General features: G+C 38.8%; 1 protein-coding gene and 1 long non-coding RNA gene across 5 annotated transcripts in view; one reads left to right on the top strand and one right to left on the bottom strand.

The window, feature by feature from the left end:
• Ube2d2 (ubiquitin conjugating enzyme E2 D2) overlaps positions 1-24,758 on the top strand; it is a 65,207-nt gene that overhangs the window by 5,628 nt on the left and 34,821 nt on the right. The window contains exon 1 of one of the 3 annotated variants that reach the window (XM_071612316.1): positions 825-848. The exons of the other annotated variants lie outside the window; for them this stretch is intronic. Coding sequence (XP_071468417.1) covers positions 840-848 — 9 coding nt within the window. The 5' untranslated portion in view covers positions 825-839. Of the gene's footprint in view, positions 1-824; positions 849-24,758 lie in introns of those variants that run through there. 3 annotated transcript variants of the gene reach the window in all.
• Positions 19,137-21,001, bottom strand: LOC139705774 (uncharacterized). Of its 2 annotated transcripts, none has more exons than XR_011707596.1 (2): positions 20,657-21,001; positions 19,137-19,870 (listed from the first exon to the last, which is right to left on the bottom strand). It is a non-coding gene; the product is annotated as an uncharacterized lncRNA (long non-coding RNA). The 2 variants fall into 2 exon arrangements; XR_011707595.1 differs by having other exon boundaries at positions 19,137-19,867.

Raw genomic sequence — 24,758 nt, 5'->3', positions numbered from 1 at the left:
AGTTAACATTTGGTATACTAGCTTTAAAACATCACCTAATATATATTATGCTATTCTGTTTTTTGTTTAAGATTTTATTTTTTAGATTTAAAGATTTAAAACTAAAGATTTAAAACTCTGATGACTATGAAATCCAGGCAGGTAACCAAAGTGAGCAAGAAGAAAGAAGAGAATTAGCAAATGCATGTGTTGTGTCAGATGAGGGCAGCTGCTACCCTGTTCCCTCCAAATGTTGCCATTGCCAAGATCCTTGGGCCCAGTGTTGCCAGATCTTCCTTTTTTTCCTACCCATGAAAGAGAAGCTGAAAGTCCAGATTTTTGGCAACCTAATCAAATTTTTTTTTTCTTCTCTTTTTTAGTACTGAGGATTGAACCCAGTGCGAAAGGCATGCTAGACAAGTACTCTAATACTGAGCTACATCTCCCACCCTTTTTTTATTTTGAGACTATCTCACAAAGTTGCCCAGGCTGGCTTAGAACCTATGATTTTCCTCCTCAGTTGCTGGGAATACAAGTGCCTGCTACTGCACCTAGCTTTATATTGTGGTGTGAGGTTATAGGAAACATCAATTTAATAGATTTAATCCCATTTAGAGGTATATATCTTATCCTTTTTTTAAAAAATATATATTTTTTTTAGTTGTAGGTGGACACAATATTTTTGTTTTTATTATTTCTTTTTTTTTTTTTAGTTTTCGGCGGACACAACATCTTTGTGGTGCTAAGGATCGAACCCGGGCCGCACGCGTGCCAGGCGAGCATGCTACCGCTTTAGCCACATCCCCAGCCAGTTGTTTTTATTATTTCTGTGTTGCTGAGGATTGAACCCATGGCCTCACATGTGTGAGGCAAGTGCTGTACTGAGCTATACCCCCAGCCCCATCTTATTCTTTTTTTTTTTTAAATATATATTTTAGTTGTAGATGGATATCATACCTTTATTTATTTTTTATCTGGTGCTGAGAATTGAACTCAGTGCCTCACATGTGCTAAGCAAGTGCTCTACCATTGAGCTACAACCCTAGTCCATACATCTTATTTTTCATTATGATCTGTTTCATGTTGTTACTCATCTTTTTGTAGATGGTACACTTTCAAAATATCTTGAGGTTGAGAGGTTACCAGAGTAATGATTTTTCCTTCTTTTTCTTTTTTGCACTGGGGATTGACTCAAGAGGCACTCTTAAGACTGAGCTATGTCCCCAGCCCTTTATATATATTGAGATCCACCTGCCTCCTGGGTTGCTGGGATTATAGGTGTGTGTCATTGTCTCATTGCACCTGGTTCAAGTGTGATTCCTAAGGATGTGGGAAAGGAGTTGTAATACTGTAACAGTAATAAATTTTAAAATATTACTTAAAAGTTGACTGGGGGCTGGGGACGTAGCTTGGGTTGTGGCGTGCTCCCCTAGCATGCACAAAGCCTTAGGCTGAATCTCTAGCACCATGTGGAAGAAATACTAGAGATTTGGATTGTATATTACTATCATCAGAGGAGGGCTGGGATGTAGTTCAGTGGGAGTATTCTCACCTAGCAGGTGGAAGGTCCTCCTGGGCTCCATCTAAATGAATTCCTATCAAAACGATGAAACAAATTAGCAAATATTCCTGTGAAATGCTGGGAACTTTAACATAGTAAGTAGTTGGCTAAAAGAAAGCTATTTAAATTAGTTCTATCTTGGAAAGTAGGTGTACCTTATTCCAAAAAATAGCTTTTTTTTTTTTTTTGGTGGTGGTGCTGGGGCTTGAACCTAGGGCCTCCTACATGCTAAGCAAGTGCTCTGTCACTAAACTCCAACCCCATACAACCCCAGCTCTTAGGATGAGTATATAAGTATTCTGGGAAGATTTTTTTTCTCCTTCCACTAGAAAAGGATTTCTTCCCAGGGGGCAGTGGTGCATACCTACAGTCCTAGCTCTATTGAGAGGCTGAGGCAGGAAGATTACTTGAGATAAGGAGTTCAGGCCAGCCTGGGTAACTGAAAGATCTCATCTCTTAAAAAACACTGGGGATGTAGCTCAGTGTTATACCCAGTGTTTAGCATACATGATAAGGCCCTAGTTCGACCCCCAGCATGATTTTTAAAAAAGAAGAGGAAATAGAAACGTTACTTTGCAACATTTCATTGAATTGAGAGACTTTCTTTGGGTCTACTAGGTTTCTATTTAAATAGCCATTATTAGCCAGGTGTTGTGGTACATACCTATAATTCCAGCTACTCCAGAGGCTAAAGCAGAACACAAATTTGAGGCCAGTCTGGGCAACTTAGCAAGACCCTATCTCAGAGTAAAATAAAATGGGTTAGGAATGTTGCTCAGTGGTGAAGTGCCCCTGTGTTTAGTCCCCACTACCAGAGGTGGTGGGGAGCTGTCTTTTTTTTTTTTTAATTAATTTATTTTTAGTTCTCAGTGGACACAACATCTTTGTTGGTATGTGGTGCTGAGTATCGAACCCGGGCTGCACGCATGCCAGGCGAGCGCGCTACCGCTTGAGCCACATCCCCAGCCCGGGGAACTGTCTTTGAGGAGAACTTAATGAAGATTTTTCTTTAGAGATCCTCAGGGATTGTGTATTATTGTAATGCTGACTAAGGAGGTTTTAATAAGGCCCAGTTCTGGATATTATAGTTCAAAAAGGAATGGCTGCTAAAATATCCCAGGCAGCTCCCAGGATAGGAATTCCTGACTCATTCCTGATACTTCCAGAATCCTCTGCCCCCCACATCATGGAAATATAGGAGCACACTTTTTTTTCCTGTACAAATAAAGTTTTGATGGTTAGGTTCCCAGGCTAATCTTCAAAATCATATTAAATTATAACAGAGAGAAATAAAGTACCATTTTTTTCTGTTCAAAGTCAAGTGAGATTTCAACTAATAGAATCATAATGTTAAGTATTGCAGCATATCTCAGGGCTGCTATCTGAAAAGGTCATGTGACTTGCTAGGTAAGACTAGGCCTGAATCCAGAACCTGGATTTATTGTTGGGTATGGCGGTGTACATCTGTAATCCCAGCAATCTGGGAAGCTGAGATAGGAGAATTGCAAATTAGAGGCCAACCTTGGCAACTTAGTGAGACCTTGTTTCAAAATAAAAAAAGTAGGGTATGTGACTCAGTTTAAGTGCTTCAGGGTTCTGTCCCCGTTGGGTACAGGGGTGGTATAGAGGGAAAGAAATTTGGATTTCTTGACTGTATCCAATGTCTTTTCTGGAAGGCCATGTAATACCTTTATGTAGGTGTTAGGATATAAATCAAAAGGAAGCAATTTTTTTTTTCTTTTGTTCAAACAATTTTTTTAAAAATTGGGAATTGAACCCAGAAGTGCTTTACCACTGAGCTACATCCCCAGCTCCAGCTCTTAATATTTTGAGACAGGGTCTCACCGAGTTGTCAAGGCTGGCCTTGAATGCAATCCTACTTCAACTTCCCTAGTCACTGGGATTACAGATGTGCTCCACTAGCCTGACATAATTAGGATTAAATTATGTCCTGGAATCTGAATATCTTTGTAAGCTTTCCTTTGAATTGTTAATGGGGGTCACATTAAGAGCATATCCATGATCACACACTTGGATGTTCTTTATCATTCATTCATATATATATATATATATATATATATATATATATTTAATATTTTTTTAGTTGTAGATGGACACAATATCTATTTTTTTAATGTATTTATGTGGTGCTGAGGATCGAACCCAGGGCCTCATGCATGTGAGGCAAGTGCTCTACCACTGAGCTACAACTCCAGTCTCGTTATATATTTTTCATCAGTGTAAAATGGGTGCAGTGGTGCATACTTGTAATTCCAGCTACTTAGAGGATCTGGCAGAAGGATCTCAAGTTTGAGGCTAACTAGGCAGTTTGGTAAGACCATGGCTCAAAAAATTGAAAAACAGTAAGGGCTGGGGATATAGCTCAGAGGTAGAGCACTCCTGGGCTCCATCCCCAGTACTGCCAAAAAAAAAAAAGAAATTCAAATGCGTTCTTAAATTTTTACAAAAGATTAAGAACCACCCTCCTACCTTCTTAAACATAGTTTTAATCTCATCATGACCAAAGCATCTATTCTACAGAGAAAATAGAAATCTTTTATTATGTGAATCTTTTAGATTTCCTTGGAGGCATTAAAAAAAATTCCAGCTACTATATTTAGAGATTAACTGTATATCAAGAATTACTGAATCTTTTCAGCAGTTCTATGAGAATTGCTTTCCTCGGGTTAGACGAGAAACAGAGACATGGAGTAAACTTGTCCAAGGTTATATGGTTATGGTAGAAAAAGTCAGGATTCAGATGCAGGTCTTGACTGTAGAGCCACTGCTTCTCTACATTTGACTGTCTTTATCATTGTTTTTCTCCCTGCTTGTTTCTAGAGAAACTGTACTTTTCCTGTTGCCAACAATTACTTTCTATCCTATTCTTTCTTAAATGTCCTTGATCTCTAGTAAATTGTCTGCTTTTATAGTTCCAGTGTCTGTTCTACTAGTCTTCTTCAGCATCCAAATTTATCCAAGGTGTTTTCCCTTTCTAAATAAACAAATTTGTTTAGTGGTGCTGGGGATGAACTAAGGAATGGTGCATGTTAGGCAAGCATTCTGCCACTGGACTACACTGCCAATTCCAGCAAATGAAAAAAAAATTTTTTTTTTGGATCTGGAGATTTAACCAAGGGGTGGTATTCCCCCCCTCTTTGTTTATAAAGATGCCTTTATTTTTATGTGTATGTGGTGATAAGGATCGAACCCAGTGCCTCACACATGCTAGGCAAGTGCTCTGCCACTGAGATACAGCCTCAGCCCCTCTCCACCCCTTTTTGTTTTTAATTTAAAAAAATTTTTAATATGTGTGTGTTAATTGTGTCATTTCTTTTTTAAAAAAAGATTTATTTTTTTAGACTTTTAATTTTATTTATATGTGGTGCTGAGTATCGAACCCAGCATCTCACATATGCTAGGCCAGCACTCTACCACTGTGCTACAACCCCAGCCCCTGCTTTGGAATTTTTGATCTTCCTGCCTCAGCTTCCCTAGTCCCTGGGATTACAGGCACTTGCTACTGCATCAGGCTAAATATTTTTTAATTAACTCATATATATTTTAAATTTGACATCACACTGCCAGTTGTGTTGTCTTAAACCTATTGTCCCATCTACTCAGAAGGTTGAGGCAGGAGGATTGCAATTTTTTAGGTCAGTATGGGCAATTTAGGGAGACCCTGTCTCAGAATAAAAAATAAAATAAAGGGGCTGGGGATGTGGCTCAAGCGGTAGCGTGCTCGCCTGGCATGCGTGCGGCCCGGCTTCGATCCTCAGCACCACATACAAACAAAGGTGTTGTGTCCGCTGAAAACTATTTTATTTATTTATTTTTATGTGGTGCTGAGGATCGAACCCAGGGCCTCGCATGTGCTAGACGAGCACTCTACCCCTGAGCCACAATCCTAGCCTCTACTGCTTATTTTATACTATTATTTGCCTTATGTAGCAATTCAGCTACCACTAACACTTTTTGGTACTGAGGATTGAATACTGGGGTGCTTAACCAATAAGCCACATCACCAGCCCCCCCCAACTTCTAAATGTTTTGTTTTAGTTGTAGTTGGATGCAGTACCTTTATTTTACTTTTATGTGGTGCTGAGGCTCGAACCCAGGGCCTTGCACGTACTAGAGGAGTGTGCTACCGCTGAGCTACAACTCCAAACCCATCGCCAGCCCTTTTAATATTTTATTTTCAGACATGATCTCTCCAAGTTGCTCAGGACTTTGCTAAGATATTGAGCCTGCCTTTGAACTCGTGATTCTCCTGCCTCAGCTTCCCTAGGCACTGGGATTATAGACATGTGCCACCATGCCCAGCTTACCAACATTATTAATTGTCCTTCATGAACAAGTCACCTAGTTTTTTCTAAAAACCAGAGACTATGCTTTGTTTATGTTTTTTTTTCTAATTATTAATTTTTTGTAGTTGTAAATGGACAGAAAGTCTTTATTTGTTTGTTTTTATGTGGTGCTGAGGATTGAACATAGTGCCTCACACTTGCTAGGCAAGCACTCTGCCACTCAGCTACGGCCCCAGCTAACTCTTGCTTGTTTATTTAAAAATAATTTGACTTCTTGGGTTAAAGAATCAAAGGAGACTGCTTTCCATTTAAAACCTGTTCATTCTAACGATAAGTCTTTGGGAAATATGTTAGAATGCTAGAAATATTTAATATTACGGTGAGCTTTGATTAAATAACTTCTCAAATATACATGGAATTATGACAAGAGATAGGGTAGATCAGTGGTTCATTGGTGGTCAAGAAGAAAGTAATGCTGGTGGTTAAAGATTGCATCTCTGTGCAGATTGATAGACAGAAGTTTGGCATCATTTGCACGTGTGTGTGTGTTACTTGAGTTCAACTACCCAGGACCTCTTCATACATGCTAGGCAAGTGTTCTACTACTGAGATACACCCCCAGTGCCTTTAAATAGTTTTTTTTTTTTTTTTTTAATTTTTGAGACAGGTCTGGTACAGTTGCTTAGGCTGGCCTAGAATTTGTGATCCTCTTGCCTAAGCCTCTTCAGCCTTCCCAGTACCTGGGATTACAGTTTCTGCCACTGGCTGGGCTTATCATTTGTTTTTGCTATTTGATGTGCAGATTTCTTGAGGCAAATTATTGCTCTAAAGCTGAAAATAAAAAAAGTATTGCTTAAGAATATGTATTGGGCTAGGAATATAGCTCAGTTGGTAGAGTGCTTGCCTCATATGCACAAGGCCCTGGGTTCAATCCCCAGCACCACACACACAGACACACACAAACACACAAAAGTATGTATTAAAAGTGGATAAAATTTAGAACAAAAACTATTGCTGCCTTCACTGTTATAGTACATAGTAGTTTACCATGGGAAAAACTTTGTAATTGAAACAGTTCTCATTGATCCTGCTCAGTCATTTTATTTTGTTCTTTTTGAGTGCTTTCCCTTATACAAAGAATGTCTTCTCACCCCACACTCCTCTCCTTCCAAATTCTTTATTCAAACTTAGAGACTTCTGAGAAGCTTGTACTACCATAGAATTGTTGTTTCTCCCCCTCCTCCTCCTCCTCCTCCTTCTGTAGATGGACACAATACATTTTTTTCTTCTTCTTTTTTTTTTTTTTTATTATTAGAACTATTTTCTTATTTGAGATTTTTTTCCCAGATCCTGAATTTCTTCTAAATTTACAATGAAACAACCAGAGGATTGGAAACATTGGTTCTGAGACAGACTCCTTGGTAATGAGAAAGTCCAATTCCAACTGGGGAAGTTTACCCAAGTCCCAGCCTTTTCAGTTTAACATACACTTACCACTTAGAAAAATAAATCCCAAGTACCCATCTGTGTTGAAGGAAAAGAGTTACTTGTGATTTTATAATAAATGGAACTAACGATATCTTTCTTTTATTTATTTTTATGTGGTGCTGAGGATTGAACCCAGTGCCTCACATGTCCTAGGCAAGTGCTCTACCACTGAGCTACAACCCTAGCCCCAGTATTGTTTCTTAGTATGTGTACATGAATGATTTTTATCTCTTTTGGACTTAGCTTTCCTGGACAATATCTCCGTTTTATTCTTTGTAGTATACCTGATGCATGGTAGGTATTCAGTGAATGCCAGTCCAGTGGTGTGGTAGGAAAAGATAAGAGGATTTTGGAGCAACATACCTACTGAGTTATTTTCTAGTCCTGTGGCATTAGGCAGGTATCTCACTAATGTTTTTAAGCCTCAGTTTCCTTATGTATAGAAGGGGGATAATGTCATATATCCCACAAGCCTGTGGGAAATATTAACAGGAATAATTCTTGGTACTTTGAACTACACAAAAGGTGTAGGTTCTTGTTTTGTTTTGTTTTTTGTTTGGTTATTTGTTGCTTTTAGTTTTGTTTTTATAACATGTGGCCATTCAGTTTGTTTCACAATCTGGAAACAAATCAAATAACCATCAATAGATGAATATAACAGCAGAATATAGGATATCCATACAATGTAGCATTACCCAGCAACAAAAAGGAGCAGTTCCTGGTGCAGTGGGAGGCTGAGACAGGAGGATCCCGGAGTTCAAAGCCAGTCTCAGCAAAAAGCAAACACTAAGCAACTCAAGTGAGACCCTGTCTCTAAATAAAATACAACATAGGGCTGGAGATGTGGCTCAGTGGTGGAATGCCCCCGAGTTCAATCCCTGACACCAAAAATAAACAAATGAATGAATAAAAAGGAGCAGATAAAAGATAGGTATCTGCCACTTATATATTAACTCAGCTTTAAATTCAGCCTTTAGAACCTTCTCTATTGTAAGGAGCTGGACTCTTTCACTTTTGCATTTAGCAAAATATTAGGCATTGTCAGTAGAGGGCACTGAAAGGACATTGCAGAAGTAAGCGGTTTCTTGGATCTGTTAGGCTTTTTATTACTTTTGTTTTTATTTTAATTTTTTTCTGTTAGTCTTCTTAAAATCATTATTTAGTGTTTTTGTTTGTTTGTTGTTTTTTGTTTTGCTTTTGCAATACTGGATATTGAACCCTGGACCTTGGATATGCTAGGTAGCTAGCATGTGGGTTTACCACTGAATTACATCTGCCCTCTAATAACATGTGAAAGTTTCATAGTCTAGAATTGTGTGGCTAGTTCTCTTAAATGTTACCTTGTAATAGAGGTGTCAGCTGTTATTTGAGGACTTCCTTCACCATCCATAGAGGATCCTTCCAAAAAAGTGATAGCATTTCTTTGTCAGTTTCTACAGGGCTTATGTCAGGTAAAAACTTGGAAATCAAATTTGTTTTTTACAGAAGCATCAATGATAAAGAGTATAGGAATTAATCTCTTAAAGTAGTAGCTCACTAGCTTGACACAGTGTTGCATACCTGTAATTCTAGGGGCTTGGAAGCTGAGGTAGGAGGATCCCAGGTTCAAGGCCAGTTTTAGCAACTTAGGGAGACCCTGTTTGAAAATAAAAAATAACAAGGTCTGGGTCTGTATGTAGCTCAGTGATAGAGGGCTCCTGGGTTCAATCCCCAGTATGGGGAGTGGGTGGGGGGGGAGAAACAAAAAGATTAAAAAATAACCTACTAACGTAAGTGCTTTTCTTTAGGTAAAGTATGCTTTTCTTTATACTATGCATATTAGTTTTCCATGCTGTCATAATAAATTACCACAAAGTGGGTGTCTTAAAACAATAGAAATGTGCTCTCTTGGATTTGGAGTACAGCAGTCTGAATCAGTGTGTCAGCAGGGTCACATTCCTTTTAATGCTGTAGGGGAGAATGATTCCTTGTTTCTTCCAACTTCTGGTGACTGTCAGCATTCTTTGGTTCCTTGTTTTGTGGTCACATCTCTTTCAGTCACTGCTTCTTCCATCTTTATAGCACCTTCTCTGTGTGTCTTATCTTTTCTTTTGTCATATATCTATATATATGTATATATATAATATGTATATATATATATATATATATATTTTTTTTTTTAAGAGAGAGAGAGAGAATTTTTTAATATTTATTAGTTTTTGGCAGACACAACATCTTTGTTTGTATGTGATGCTGAGGATCGAACCCAGGCCGCACGCATGCCAGGTGAGCGCGCTACGGCTTGAGCCACATCCCCAGCCCTGTCTCCTATATATGACAGTTGTAAATAAACTTGCCCAAGACTGGGGATGTACCTCAGTGGTAGAACACTTGTCTAGCATGGGTAAGTACCTGGGTTTAGTTCCCAATACTGTAAAAAACAAACAAATCCAAAAACTTGTTCACCCAGGTGATACAAGATGATTTTTATCTAAAGATTCATATATATCTGCAGATACCATTTTTTTCCAAATAAGGTGACATTTGTAGGTCCCAGGAATTAAAGCATGTGGGTATCTATTTTTTAGATGGGATATTTAGTCCACTGAGGGTTGAGCCCAATGCTGGGCAAGTGCTGTACCACTAAACTTCATGCCCAACCTCAACCTGAGAGCGTTTAATCACTCAGGGTTTTTTTTTTGGGCGGGGGGGGGGGGGTGGTAGATACTGGGGATTGAACTCAGGGGCATTAGGCCATTGAGCCACATCCCCAGCCCTATCTTGTATTTTATTTAGTGACAGGTCCTCACTGAGTTGCTTAGCACCTCACTTTTTGCTGAGGCTGGCTTGAACTGTAGATCCTCCTGGTTTAGCCTCCCAAGACACTGGGATTTCAGGCATGTGCCACACTGTGCCCAGCTCAATCACTCAATTGCTTTTTTTTTTTGGAGCAGTACTGGGTATTGAATCTGGCGGGTGAGGCTCCTACCACTAAGTGACATCCCTAGTCCTTTATAGGGTCTCACCAAGTTGCTGAGGCTGGCCTTGAATTTATGAGACTCTTGCCTCAACTCAAGTCACTGGTATTATGGGCATGTGCTGCTAGGCCTGGCTAGCCTTTGGGCCTTTTCACACTGTTTTTCAACCTACACAAAAGTTGCAAATACAGTATAAAGAGTTTTTTTTTTTTTTTCCTTGAGCCATTTCAGAGGAAGTTGCCAACAGGATGCTTCATCAACCCTCATTTAATTTAATTTAATTTTTCTGTTGCTGGAGGTTGGATCCAGTGACTCATGTGTGTAGGTAAAGTATCAGTGAGCATGCCTCCAGTCCCTGCATGGATCTGCAATGTTGTTTTCACAGTGATTGTACCATTTTACATTCCCACCAGTTATGCACAAGGGTTCTTTTTTTCATTTTTCTTTGCATTTTGCTGACAATTGTTTCCTTCCTTCCTTCCTTCCTTCCTTCCTTCCTTCCTTCCTTCCTTCCCTCCCTCCCTCCCCAGGGGATATGAGGGGATGATTTTTAGTCCGTTCTAAGATAATTTTTTAATTTAATAATATAGGGGTCCAGATTTAGTCTTTTATATGTGAATATGCAGTTGTTCCAGTATTATTTATTGAAAAGATTATTCTTTGAACCCTGTTGAATTGTTTTGGCATTGAAAACCATTAAACTACAGATGTTTGGGTTTATTTCTGGACTTTCAATTTTATTCCATTGATCTCTGTAATCTTGTTTTGTTTTAGTTGTAGATGGGCACAGTTCCTTTATTTTATTATTTTATGTGGTGCTGAGGCTTGAATCTAGTGCCTCATATGTTCTAGGCAAGCACTCTACCACTAAGTTATCACCCAGCCCTGATCTTTATATTCATATGCCACTACCATACTGTCTTTTTCTTTGGGGAGTTGGGAGTACTGGGGATTGAATTTAGGGGCACTTGATCTCTGAGTCATACCCCCAGCCCGATTTTGTATTTTATTTAGAGACAGGGTCTTACTGAGTTGCTTAATGCCTTGCTTTTGCTGAGGCTGGCTTTGAGCTAGGGATCCTCCTGCCTCAGCCTCCCAAACCATTGGGATTACAGGCATGCACCACAACACCTGGCCTTACCATACTGTTTTAAATGCTTTAGATTTGCATTTTGTTTTGAGTCCATAAGTGAGTCCTCCAGCTTTATTCTTTTCCAGATTGTTTCTGTTCTTTGAGCCCTTTGTATTTCCATGTGAATTTTATTTTATTTATTTTTTGGGTACTGGGGATTTAACTCAGGTACAATTTATCACTGAGCTGACAGCTCCAGCACTTAACTTTTTATGTTTTTTTCTGAGACAGGGTCTTACTAAATTACTTAGGACCTTGCTAAGTTGCTGAGGCTGGCTGATCTTCCTACCTCTGCTTCCCAAATTGCTGGGATTACAGGTGTGCACCACTGCTCTTGACTCCATATGATTTTTATCATCAGCTTTTTTACTTCCTGTAAAAATAGTTGCAATTTTGATAGAGATTGAATTGAGAATCTATAGCTTAGTTTGAAGAGTATCTGCACTAGTCTTACTATGCTCCCTTTGTAATTTTCATCTTTGTCTTTGTCTACTTTCTGGAAGGTCTTCTCAATTTTATCTTCCAGCCTTTCAATTAAAGTCTTTTCATTCTCAGAAAATTTCATTTGTTGGATTGTTTTAAGTGTTTTTTGTTTGTTTGTTTTTGCAGTACCTGGGGTTTGAACCCAGGGCCTCATGCATGCTGGGCTACATTCCCAGCTTTATTTATTTTTCCTGGTATTGGGGATTGAACCCAGGGGTGCTTTGCCACTGAGCTACATCCCCAGCCTTTTGTTTGTTTTTAAACTTTTTTTAGGGGTTCTGGGCATTGAACTCAGGGGCACTCAACTACTGAACCACCTTCCCAGCCCTTTTTTTTGTTATTAAAGATGGACATGATACCTTTATTTTGTTTGTTTATTTTTATGTGGTACCAGGGATCGAACCCAGTACCTCACACATGCTAGGCAAGTACTCTACTACTGAGCCACAACCCCGGCCCGCAGCCTTTTGTTTTAATTTCATTTTTTTTTAACTTTTTAAAATTTTAAGATGGGGGTCACTAAATTGCCCAGGTGGCCTTGAACTTGTAACCATCCTCGCAGTTCAAATTATAGGTATGCACCACAGCTCCCAGTTAATCTTCATTTTTTTTGGTACCGGAAATTGAACCCAGGGTTATTTAACCTCAGAGCCGCATCCCCAGCCCTTTTAATGTTTTATTTTGAGACAGGGTCTTGTTAAGTTGCTTAGGGCCTCAGTAAGTTGCTGAGGCTGGCTTTGAACTCATTGATCCTCCTGCCTCAGCTTCTCAAGCCACTGAGATTACAGGTGTGCACCACCCAGTTTATTTTGTGACAGGGTTGGATGTGCTAGGTTATATTTTGTATATGCAAGTACTATGTTATTTTGTATAAGGGACTTGAGCATCAGATTTCAGTATCCCTGGGGATTGGTCCTCTCTCCTCACTGCTGCCCGTGGTGAATACTGAGGGATGGCTGTATAAGGGAAATTGCTAACTATTCTACAGTACATAGAAAGAACAACAAAGAATTATCTGGCCCCAAAATGTCAGTAGTGCTAAGATTGAGAAACACCAAGATAAGACTTTTTATTATTTATTTATTTACTAATTTGATACCAAAGAAAAACCCAGGAGCACTCAACCATTGAGTCACCACCCTAGCCCTTTTTATTTTTTATTTTGAGACAGGCCAAGGTCTCACTAAAGGGCCTCAATAAGTTGCTGAGACTGGCTTTGAATTTGCCATTCTCCTGCCTCAGCTTCCCGAGATGCTGGGATCAAAGGCATCCATCCACCATGCCTGGTGTGATGAGGATTTTTAAAAAGTGCACAGTAGTTATCTAAAAATATGGACAGGGCTGGGGATGTGGCTCAAGCGGTAGCGCGCTCGCCTGGCATGCGTGCGGCCCGGGTTCGATCCTCAGCACCACATACAAACAAAGATGTTGTGTCCGCCGAGAACTAAAAAAAATAAATAAATATTTTTTAAAAAAAATATGGACAATAATTTTTGTATCAAATGTGTAATCGAGCAAAAGAAAAAAATTGGTAAAGTTCTAAATACTGGACCTGTAATTGTAATTTCATGTTTGCTACATTTGATTGGTTAAACAAAACGTGTTCCTGGGTTCAGAGGGAGGAGATGTAGACTCTATTTACTGATAAGAGAAGTGGCCCTGCTTATAACAAGGGAAGAAATTGTTTGTAGCCGTCTTTGAAGATTATGTGTTTCAGGACATATTTAATGTTTTATTTTTATTTGTTTATTTTTCGGGGGTGAGGTACTGAGGATTGAACTTAGAGGTACTCAACCACTGAACCACATCCCTAGCCCTATTTTGTATTTTATTTAGACACAGGGCCTCACTAAGTTGCTTAGCCACCTCACCGTTGCTGAGGCTGATTCTCCTGTCTCAGCCTCCCAAGCTGCTGGGATTACAGGTGTGTGCCACTGTGCCCGGCAAGATATTTAATGCTTTCTTAACATAATTATTGGATAAGGTTCATGTGCCATAAATTTATTTTTTAATGTAATTTTTGCTGCTATGGAGTCATTAAAAATGAGCTAGTTGAGGGCTGGCATTATGATTCAGTGGTAGAGAACTTGACTCGCACATGTGAGGTACTGGGTTTGGTCCTCAGAACCACATAAAAATAAAGGTATCGTGTCCATCTACAATTAAATATTTTTTTGTGGTGCTGGGATTGAACCTAGGGCTTTACACATGCTCTGGGAGTGCTCTACCACTGAGCTACATTCCTACATTTCTAGCCCTAAATTAACATGTTTTTCTAAATGTTTATCCAACAAAACTTCTTTTCTCAAGATTTGTTTGGGAATAGTGGGCGGGAATAGAGAAGGAGATGGAAGGGGAAAAATGTGATTGTTTTGAGAAGTTATCTAGTTTGAGGGCGGGGTGCTTCCTGTCAGAATAACTTCCAAATTTGCTTTGTTTAGCCTAGTGCTAAGAGACTAAGGGAAAGAAGTTAGAAAGGTAAACGAATTAAATAACAGATGAATTTCATGCTTTTACAGCCTTTTTCTTTTGAAACTTAAGAGTCATAGGCTTGATAGCACACACTTGTTAAGAAACTTGAGACTAACTAGATTGTGTTTTTAGGGGGAAGGACTTCATTCATAATATTTTTATACTTCTAGTATTTTAACTTCTCTACTTTCTGCCTCCTCTGTATTGATCTCAAAAATGCTCTTGGAATCCTCAAGTAGCACCACTCTAATGATTGTATGAGTTAAATATCCTCTAAAACTTAATCATATCTATCATATTGTAAACTACTTACTACATAGAAATAATGTTTGAGAAGATAGATATGTTTACTCTGTCTTGGACATCACACAATATAAATATGTATTGAAGCATCACATGGTACTCAAATATATACAATTTTATGTCAAAAAGTAAATTTAGCTGGTCATGGTGGCATACTTATGATCACAGAAACTCTTTTTCAGTTAAATGGTTTTGTGTTGTTTGTTTTTAACTGGCTATGTAAGTTGTTATTTGTAGAATAACCTTTTCCAGAACTGGAGCACCTGACTGTCCTTCATTGTACTATAAAAATAAATGATTTCCAAGCGTGGTGGCACATGCCTATAAAACAAACAACTTGAGCTGAGGCGGGAGAATCCCAAGTTCTAGGTCAGCCTCAGCAACTTAGTGAGACCCTGTCTCAAAATAGAAAATAAAAAGGACTAGGGATGTGACTTAGTGCTAAAATGTTCTGGGTTTAATCATTAATACCACAAAAAGTAAATTTAAAAAAAATATTAATATACTATGAAAAGTTTGTGCATGCCATTTTTGTATTTAATGAAAGAAATTGACCTAGTATTTTTTTTCCCCACCTTATTAAACTGCTTACTAGAGCTGAGGTTTCTAAATGTTTTCTTGAAACAGGCAATGCAGGTTGGTACTCTAGCCTAGCTATAGACTTGAATTTCCTGTTTGGCCTCTTCCACTTTCACTTGCAGATAGCATGACAGTACTTTCAGGGTGTGAATTTTCATCATCACAGGAAAACAAACTGTTCTATTTTCTTATTGTCTAAGTACTCTATCCCCCAAGATTGTACTAACTGCTTCTGTTCCTGTATAGAAGAAAGGTGATTAGATACTATCTCAGGTGCTTTTAATGTAGACAAAGGACTCCTATCTTTAAGCTTACATACAATATAATTTTTAAAAACATTATTTCATATGTACCAAGTCACATTTGTTAATAATGTCTAGTTTTGGAGACTGAAATGTTCCAGGGAGAGATAAGACCTCTTTCTGTTAGTTGGTGTTTTGTTTTGTTCTTTTTCAGTGCTAGAGATTGAACCCAGGGTCTTGTGTGTGCTGGGCAAGTGCTCTACCATGAGCCATGTCCCCCACTCCATTTTCTTATTTTGAGATAGGGTCTTGCTAAATTGCACAGGCTGGACTTGAATTTGCAATTATCCTGCCCCCTAGCCTGTCAAATACTTGGGATTACAAACTCTTGTGCCTTTGATTCATTATGTGAGACAATTTTGCAGATATACAATGAGTCTTCTAGTGATTGATACTGGCAATTGAACCCACAGGCCCTTTACCACTGAGTTTCATCCCAACCCCTTATTTTTTGAGACAGTGTCTTGCTAAGTTTCCTGGGCTGGCCTAGAACTTGTGGTTCTCCTGCCTTAGCCTCAAGTGGGGTGACAGGAATGTACACTGTGCTTGGTTTACCATTGTACAGTTTAACAGCTTACTTGACTATTGTTTTACCCATCATGTACCATACAGTTTGTCAATATGTGGGAAGAATGATGTAACCATAGTCAGATTTCTTATTACGTATTTATTTATTTATTTGATAACTGGGATTGAATCTAGGGGTACTTTACCATGAACTACATCCCCAGCCCTTTGTATTTTTTCTTTGGAGACAGGGTCTCAATTGCTGAGGGCCTACCTTCAGAGTTGCTGGGATTACAGATGTGTGCCACTGTGCCCAGCAGTTCCATCCTTTGAAACTCTTGATAGTCATTGAAAATTTGTGAAATGAAAACTACTGGCTTTACTGTGGAGGAATGAAGATGAAAGTCCATGAGAAGTATTACTTTTTGTTTCAAGGATTTACAGTTCTGACAGTTTTATATATTTCAGCACATCACACCACTTAAGTACCCATATGCTGCTTAACAAAAATAGTTCACATAGGTTCTTTGGGAGAGGGGCATAGTTTTACAGGGTATAATGAGAATCAGATTGCCATCTTACTTCTATTATGAGTTCCCTATTATTCTGTCGCTTTAAAGTTAGGTTCCTGTTTGGTACTGGGTCATGAGACATTAAATAGTACACAAAGCTCAGAGGCCAACCTGGGCAACCTCTGATTCCCTGTCTCAATAAAAAGTATGTATGTAGCTCAGTGATAGAATGCTTGCCTAATTTGCCCAAGGCCTTGGATTTAATCCCCAGTACCAACAAAAACAGAAATATGAACTATGCTAAGTCGGAAGAGTATCTTCTGCTTCTTTGTAGTATTTAAGGAGAAATTAATGAAAAATGGGCCAGATGCAGTGGCACATGCCTGTCATCCCATCAACTCAGGAGGCTGAGGCAGGAGGATGGCAAGTGACCTTGGCAATTTAGCAAGTCCCTAAGCAACTTAGTGAGACCCTGGCTCAAAAAATAAAAAGGTTTGGGGATGTAGAGCACCCCTGGGTTCAACTGCAGTTACAGGAAAAAGAAAGAAAGAAAAATGGGGGTAAGGAATTTCAGAGAATGCCTAAGGGCGACGTGTACATATAACCCAAAGGTATCTGGAGGAGGTGTAGGGATAGAGAAAGAGTATTCCAGGCAGTATGTTCCTGGAGTTCTAAAGTGATGAAATTAAAAAGCCAGTGAATTGGGGTGGGGATGTAGCTCAGTGGTAGAGCACTTGCTTATTAACATGTACAAGGCTCTGGGTTCAATCCCCAAGTACCACAAAAAACAAACAAACAAACAAAAAACCTCCACAAACCAAACATGAATGAATTAAGAAAAAGTATTATACACAATGGGATATTATTAAGCCTTAAATAGAAGGACAACCTTTTTGTAATAATGTAGATGAATCTGGAGGACATTATTGTTAAGTGAAATAAGCCATGCACTAAAAAGACATGATCATGTTATCTCACTTTTATGTGGAATCAAAGTCAAACTCTTACAAGTAGAATGGTGGTTACCTGAGCAGGGTTTGAGGATTAGGGAAATGTTGGTCAAAGGATACAGTTTCGGTTAGATGGGAATAAATAAGAGATCTATTGTGCAACCTGGTAACTATAATTAATAACAACATATTCAAAATTGCTAGGAGAGTGTTTTTTAAAATATTTTTTAGTTGTAAATGGACACATACCTTTATTTTTTTGTGGTGCTAAGGATCAAACCCAGTGCTTCACATGTGTTAGGCAAGTAGTCTGCCTCTGAGCCACCACACCAGCCCCTAGGAGAGTGTTTATAAGCACAAAAAAACTTAGCTGCAAAAACGTAAGTATGTTAGATTTGTGTGTGTGTTTTAGCTGAATATTGCTATATTCAACATTGTATACATATTTACATAATTTTGTAAATGATGCATATGATTTTTGTCAATTTTAATAAATGAAAAAAGTTTTGAATTATGAATTCAAATAAGTGAAATAAAGCCTAGGGAAGATTTATTTATTTGTCTATTTACTTATTTATTTATTGGTGTTGGGGATCAAACCCGGGGCCTTATACATGGTAAGCATATGCTGTACCACCAAGCTACACCCCCAGCCCTAGGAAAAGTTCTTGAATCCTCATAATGAACAGAGGAAAGTAGGCATGGTGATAATTGCCAGTGTCTCAGCTACTTTGGAGGCTGAGCTGGAAGGATCACTTGAGCCAGAAATTTAGATAAGCTGAGTGACATAATGAGACCTCAAAAGAAATAAGTAGCTGGGTGGCACTGTAATCCCAGTGACTTGGGAGGCTGAAGCAATTGGATCGAAAATTCAAGGCCAGCCTCAGCAATTTGGTGAGGCCCCAAGCAATTTAGTGAGACCCTGTCTTTTTTAAGTTGATACTGCAGATTGAACCCAGGGGTACTTTACCACTGAGCCACTTCCCCAGCCTTTTTTATTTTTTTTATTTTGAGACAGTCTTGATAAGTAGCTTAGGGCCTTGTTAAATTGCAGAGACTGGCCTTGAATTTGCAGTCCTCCTGCCTCAGTCTCTCAAATTGCTGGGTTTACAGGTGTGCACCACTGTGCCCAGCTATGAGATCTAGTCTTAAAATAAAAAGGTTTAGGGGCTGGGGATGTGGCTCAAGCGGTAGTGCGCTCGCCTGGCATGTGTGAGGCCCGGGTTTGATCCTCAGCACTACATACAAATTAAAAAAAAAAAAAGATGTTGTGTCCGCTGAAAACTAAAAAAAAAAAAAAAAAAAAAAAAAAAAAAATTAAAATTCTCTCTCTCTCTCTCTTTAAAAAAATAAAAATAAAAAGGTTTGGAGATGGGTCTCAATAGTAAAGCACCTCTGGGTTCATGCCCTAGAACTCCCCTCCCTCCAAAAAAAAAAAAAAAAGGAGACTAAAACAAATTATGAAAAGAAGATGTTGTCATTAATTATAGCAGAACATTTCCATCTAAATGGTTTCTGCTCAAAGGGAGAAATTTAGTGTTCTCTTGCCGCAGTCCGGCTGCAGCAAAATAACCGGGGGGTGACGAATAACTTGTGTACGTTGATACAGCAGGAGTAGGAGCCGTTTATTGCAGGACAGGAGCAGTATTTATACATTCCACACAGCTTATCTAATTAGCATAAACTAGATACATCAGTCAACCAATAAGGAATCTCCACAGTTAATGGCTTGTTTTTGTTACTTCTCAAACCACTCCCTCTGACATTTTGCCAGGCACCATCCAGACTTGTTTACGAACTCTAACATTCCCCTGGCAAAATTCCAGGTGTTACTTTGACTTGTTTACAGACTCTAACATTTCCCCCTTTTGTTTAATTTAAATAACGACCATAGTGGTTTTTACAGAAACACCATAAATAACCTGCTACAAACAGAAAGGGAGGATACAAAATGCCACAATACCAAGCCAATTGATGGCTCCATGCAAGAAGCCCTTGGAAAAATTATACCAGCAATGACACTGTTAGCAAAGATACCGAGTTACAATTTGTTATAGATTACAGTTTGTTATCTCAGTCCAGGTAAAGCAGTGTCTCAATAGATTAACTCACAGTCCAGGTAAGTTCACAGTCCAGGTAAGTTCTGCAGGCAGCTAGCTTAAATCACAGTCCAGGTAAGTTCTGCAGGCAGCTAGCTTGATCCGAAGTCTCGTCCATTTCTCAGCTGAAGTCTCGTCCGGTTTTCAGCAACACTGAAAATTCTTCCACCTTGGTCTTTACCGGCACTGGGACGAAGGCAGGAACTCCGGATGGCTAAAGAAAATCCTGTAGCATTCTACTAAGAAAACAACCTTCTGAACAATTTAGTACATTTTGTCAAGGTTTTTTACATTTGAAATAAGCATTAATAGTGCTCATTACTCATCAGCTTCCAGGTGTGGGAGAACCATTGTAGCTTAGTTATTGGCATTGAAAATGACCAAACATCAGGGACACCAGTAGTGTCTTCTGCTGGCTGTAGCATCCGGGTAGCCCCAGATCGCCCTGGGGAGGGTCCCGGACTCAAACTGCTACTGGGCACAGGGAGCAAGAGCCTGTGAGACTGTGCCTCCAGGTCAGGTCTAGATTTGGGCTCGCAGCAGTGGAAGAGCCAGCTCCCCGGCCAGGAGGCCGGGAAGAGCCAGTTGCCGCCGCCTCTTGGAAAATCCTTGCTGCACTGTGACTGGCTTGCACACTCGGCAGCCGCCTCTCCGCTTCACGCACCCTCCGGTAACGAAAAGTATTTAGTAATAGCCTTTTGCTGCAACTTTTTTCCTGATAATCCTTCTTCTTCTGAACTTTCTTTTTCTTTCTGACTAGAGTTCCTGGGCTTTTATCAACATATGCCCTTACTATTCTTGGTTCCACTGGGGTGCCTTCTTCCCTTAGTAATTTACTTCTCACCCCTTCCATATTTTCATCACAAAGACAATACAATACACTGAGACAAAACAAGACACAAACATACTGTATCAATCTTCTCCATTTTCTTAAAATGGCCATTTTTCCTCTCGCCCTATCTGCCTAGGGACGAGCAGATTGCTCCCGTCCTATCTATGGACGGGCAGCTTTTTTCGTCACTTACCCCCGAGTGTCCCGGGGCTCCCCGTAACGGGCCACCATCTGCCGCAGTTCGTTCGGCTGCAGCAAAATAACCGGGGGGTGACGAATAACTTGTGTACGTTGATACAGCAGGAGTAGGAGCCGTTTATTGCAGGACAGGAGCAGTATTTATACATTCCACACAGCTTATCTAATTAGCATAAACTAGATACATCAGTCAACCAATAAGGAATCTCCACAGTTAATGGCTTGTTTTTGTTACTTCTCAAACCACTACCTCTGACATTTTGCCAGGCACCATCCAGACTTGTTTACGAACTCTAACATTCCCCTGGCAAAATTCCAGGTGTTACTTTGACTTGTTTACAGACTCTAACATTCTCTCTAGTGTTTTCCAGTCCCCCCCCTTTTTTTTTGGAACTGGGGATTGAACCCAGGGATACTTTGCCACTGAGCTACATTTCCAAACCTTTTTTTTTTGGAGACAGGTCTTGCCAAGTTGCTGAGGTTGGTTGGCCTAGAATTTGGCAGTCAGGGATTCTCCGCCTGGGATTATAAACTTGTAGCACTGCCCCTGGTTTTTTTTCTGGTCTTAGCCCCAAATGCCTTTTCCATTCAGGTTCAATAAATAAATCTTAATGTATTCTGTATGTCACTATAGCCTTTGTTTTCTGGCACTATAGGTGATTAGGCTGAGCAAATTGGACTTGTCCTTGGAAGTATACCCCTCACATTGTCCCACCCCCACTGTCATACTGGAGATTGAACCCAGGAATACTTTACTGTTACCACTGAGCTATATATCCCTACCCCTTTATATTTTTTAGAGACAGATCTGGCTAAATTGCTCATGCTGGCCTTGAACTTGTGCTTCTCCTGCCTTAGCCTCCCTAGTAGCTGTAATTACAGACTGCATATGCAGCTTTGCACATGGCCTTTGGAAATGTTTTTTATGTGTTTTGTTTTTTTGGTGGTGCTGGAATTGAACCCAGAGCTTTGTGCTTATGAGGCAAGCACTTTGCCAACTGAGCTATATTCTGCAATCCTGGTTTTATGTTTTATTGTCCTTTTTTAAAAAATATTTTTTAGTTTTCAGTTGACCTTTATTTTGTTTATTTATATACGGTGCTGAGAATTGAACCCAGTGCCTCACACATGCCGGGCAAGTACTCTACCACGGAGCTCCAGCTCCTCTTTATCATTCTTTTTGTTGTATCAATTCTGCTTGGTACTGTGCTAAGAATCCTTTCATTTAGGTATTTAAGTGCTTCTTATTCTCTTTCCACTCTTTGAGAAATGTACTGAAGAATGTGACATATCTTATCTCTCACTTTAAAGAGTTTATAATTTAAACATTCAAGGAATAGAGGGTGAGAGTATAGAAGTGAACTTTTGATAGTTAATTGAACATGAAGTACAACTGTAGAGTACCATATATGATATTAAATGTATATAATACTGTTAATGAATAAAGTAGCAGCTTTGAAAAGGAAGGTGATTTATGGGGTCTAAAAAGTTAAGAACGTGTTCACATATATATAAACACTATCTTTATAATTGGAAATGTTTAGTGCTGTATTTTAAAATCACAAATGTGCTATTGTGGATTTAGATAAAAATGATCTGGGCCAGGGGTGACTGGGGGTGCAATTCAGTGATAGAACACTTGCCTAGCATGCACAGGGGCCTGGGTTTGATCCCCAGTACTGGGGTCTTTGGGAGAGATCTGGGTGTAGCTTAATATATTTTTCTTTAAATCTGTTTCATACTGGGTCAGTTGTGCATTGTCAGTTTTATATAGATTTCTCCATTGTGAGACTTTAAACAATGGTAAGCAAATTTGCTGGGTGTGGTGGTGTATGTCTGTAATCCCAGTGGCTCAGAATTGCAAATCCAAGAACAGCCTCCACAACTTAGTGAGAACCTGTTTCAAAATAGAAAATAAAAATAAATAAAAAGTACTGGGATATGGGGCTAGGATTGTAGCTCAGTGGTACAGTGCTTGCCCCTCACATGTGAGGCACTGGGTTCAATCCTCAGCAATACATTAAAAATAAAGTAAAAGTATTGTCTACCTACAACTTAAAAAAAAAATTAAAAAAGAAAGTACTGGGATAAAGTGTTCTTGGTTTAGTACCAAAACCAAACAAGAACATGGTAAGCAAATTCAGATGTCTTATCAAGTCAGCTGTCATTTATTTGGGAGAAATATCTTACAAGTCTGAACTCACTGACTTGATCTCAGAATTCCTAGACTCAGTTGTTCTCTTGCTTCAGCCTCCTTAGTAGCTAGGACTATAGGAGCTTCACTGACTTTTTAAAACTTCTTTTCTCAAGGTAGATTTTTCCTGCTTGCCAAAGTGATATTCATTATTCTCTGACTTCCTGATTCCATATTGCTCTCCCTTACCTTCTGATGTGTAGACCTAGTTTTATACTTGAGGTCAGGGGTGAGTGTAAAAAAACAATTTTCAGGGGATTGGTGATTTAGTTTGAGATAAAAATCTTTTGGGTTAAATCTTCACTACTGCCTATAAATAAATATAAGTACATAAAAATAAAACCAGTCTCTGAAAATTCATAGATAATACATGTAATCTGCCTTGGAAAGAATTTATGATGATTGGGCTGGGGTTGTGGCTTAATGGTAGAGTGCTTGCCTAGCATGTGTGACGCACTGGTTTCGATTCTCAGCACCATGTAAACAAATTAAATAAACAAAATAAAGTTTAAAAAAATGTGAAGACTTAAAAAAAATAAAGAAGAATTTATAATGGGTGTGTACACTCTTGTAATCCCAGCAAAATTGGGAGCTGAGGCAGGAGAATCCTAAATTGTAGGCCAGCCTTGGCAATTTAGCAAGATCCTGTCTCAGAATTTTAAAAGGGGCTGTGGATGAAACTTAATGGAAAAAAGTAATTATGTTGTATTAACCATATCTGAAAAACTACTAAACTTGAACTTTTTCTTACTTTAAACATTTGCTTAAAACACTTCAAAGTAGTTTTTTGGATAGATCTAAAATGAAGATGAGGAATAACTATTGGACAGTTTAGCTGTATTGTGCAGATTTCTCTGTCATGTTGAAAGACTTATTCGTGAAACTGTAACATTTCTTGTCTGGGATAAAAGTATTTTTCTTGGTTCTTTCAAACTTATTTCAGACATTATGTATTTTGTGAGAATCAAATCTTGAGGGGGAGAAGGAAGAAAGAAGTAAAGGCTGCTTTTGTGTTCTAACTGTTTTCTATATGCAGAACCTTTTTAGAACCTTGAATATTCTAATGTGTAAGAATGTAGATTACAACATTTTCCAAATTTCTTTGACCCTTAAAGACCTATAAATAAACCATGCTGTGTAAATTTCCTTTTCAGTCTAACTCTCCGCCCCTCAGTCCTGGTTTTATTTGAGTGGTCTGTAACTTGTGACCCTCCCACCTCAGCTTCCTGAGTAGTAGAGACTTACCAGTGTTTGCTACTGAGAAAGTGGCCTTATTTTATAGATATGAGAACTCTGATGTGGACTGTTTGACTGATTTGCTTTAAGTTATGTCGAGCATATAATGAAAAATATTGAAGTATATTAGCATTTAGAAAACCTGAATTCTGCATATTACCCCTAGTGATTATAAGCAAGAATATAAGGAAGTTATTTATTTATATTTGAATTGAGGATCGAACCTGGAGTGCTTTACCACTGAGCTCCATGGTAGAATTTTTATTTTGAGACAGGGTCTCAAAATAAAACCAGTGATCCTCCTGCCCCATCTTCACCAATTACTTGGATCACAGGCATGTGCCTCCATGCCTAGTCCTTAGTTTCATTTTCATGCTTTCACACGGACTGCTTAATTTTCATTATTTGCAACATAAAAATCTCTGTGGTATTCTTGTAGAACTATTCATTTATTAGGTTTTTTTTCTCATTCATATATATATATATATATATATATATATATATATATATATAAATTTATATATATATATAGAATTTGGTTGTAGATGGACACAATACCTTTATTTTTCTTTATGTGGTGCTGAGGATCAAACCTAGGGCCTTACACATGCTGGCAAGCTCTCTACCACTGAGCCTTAATCCCATCCTGAGAACAGGTTTTATTTTA

The sequence above is a fragment of the Marmota flaviventris genome, chromosome 5 (assembly GCF_047511675.1).
Source record: "Marmota flaviventris isolate mMarFla1 chromosome 5, mMarFla1.hap1, whole genome shotgun sequence".
Lineage (NCBI taxonomy): Eukaryota > Metazoa > Chordata > Mammalia > Rodentia > Sciuridae > Marmota > Marmota flaviventris.
The sequence above is the reverse complement of the archived record's forward strand: the minus strand, read 5'-3'. Positions and strand labels throughout refer to the sequence as shown.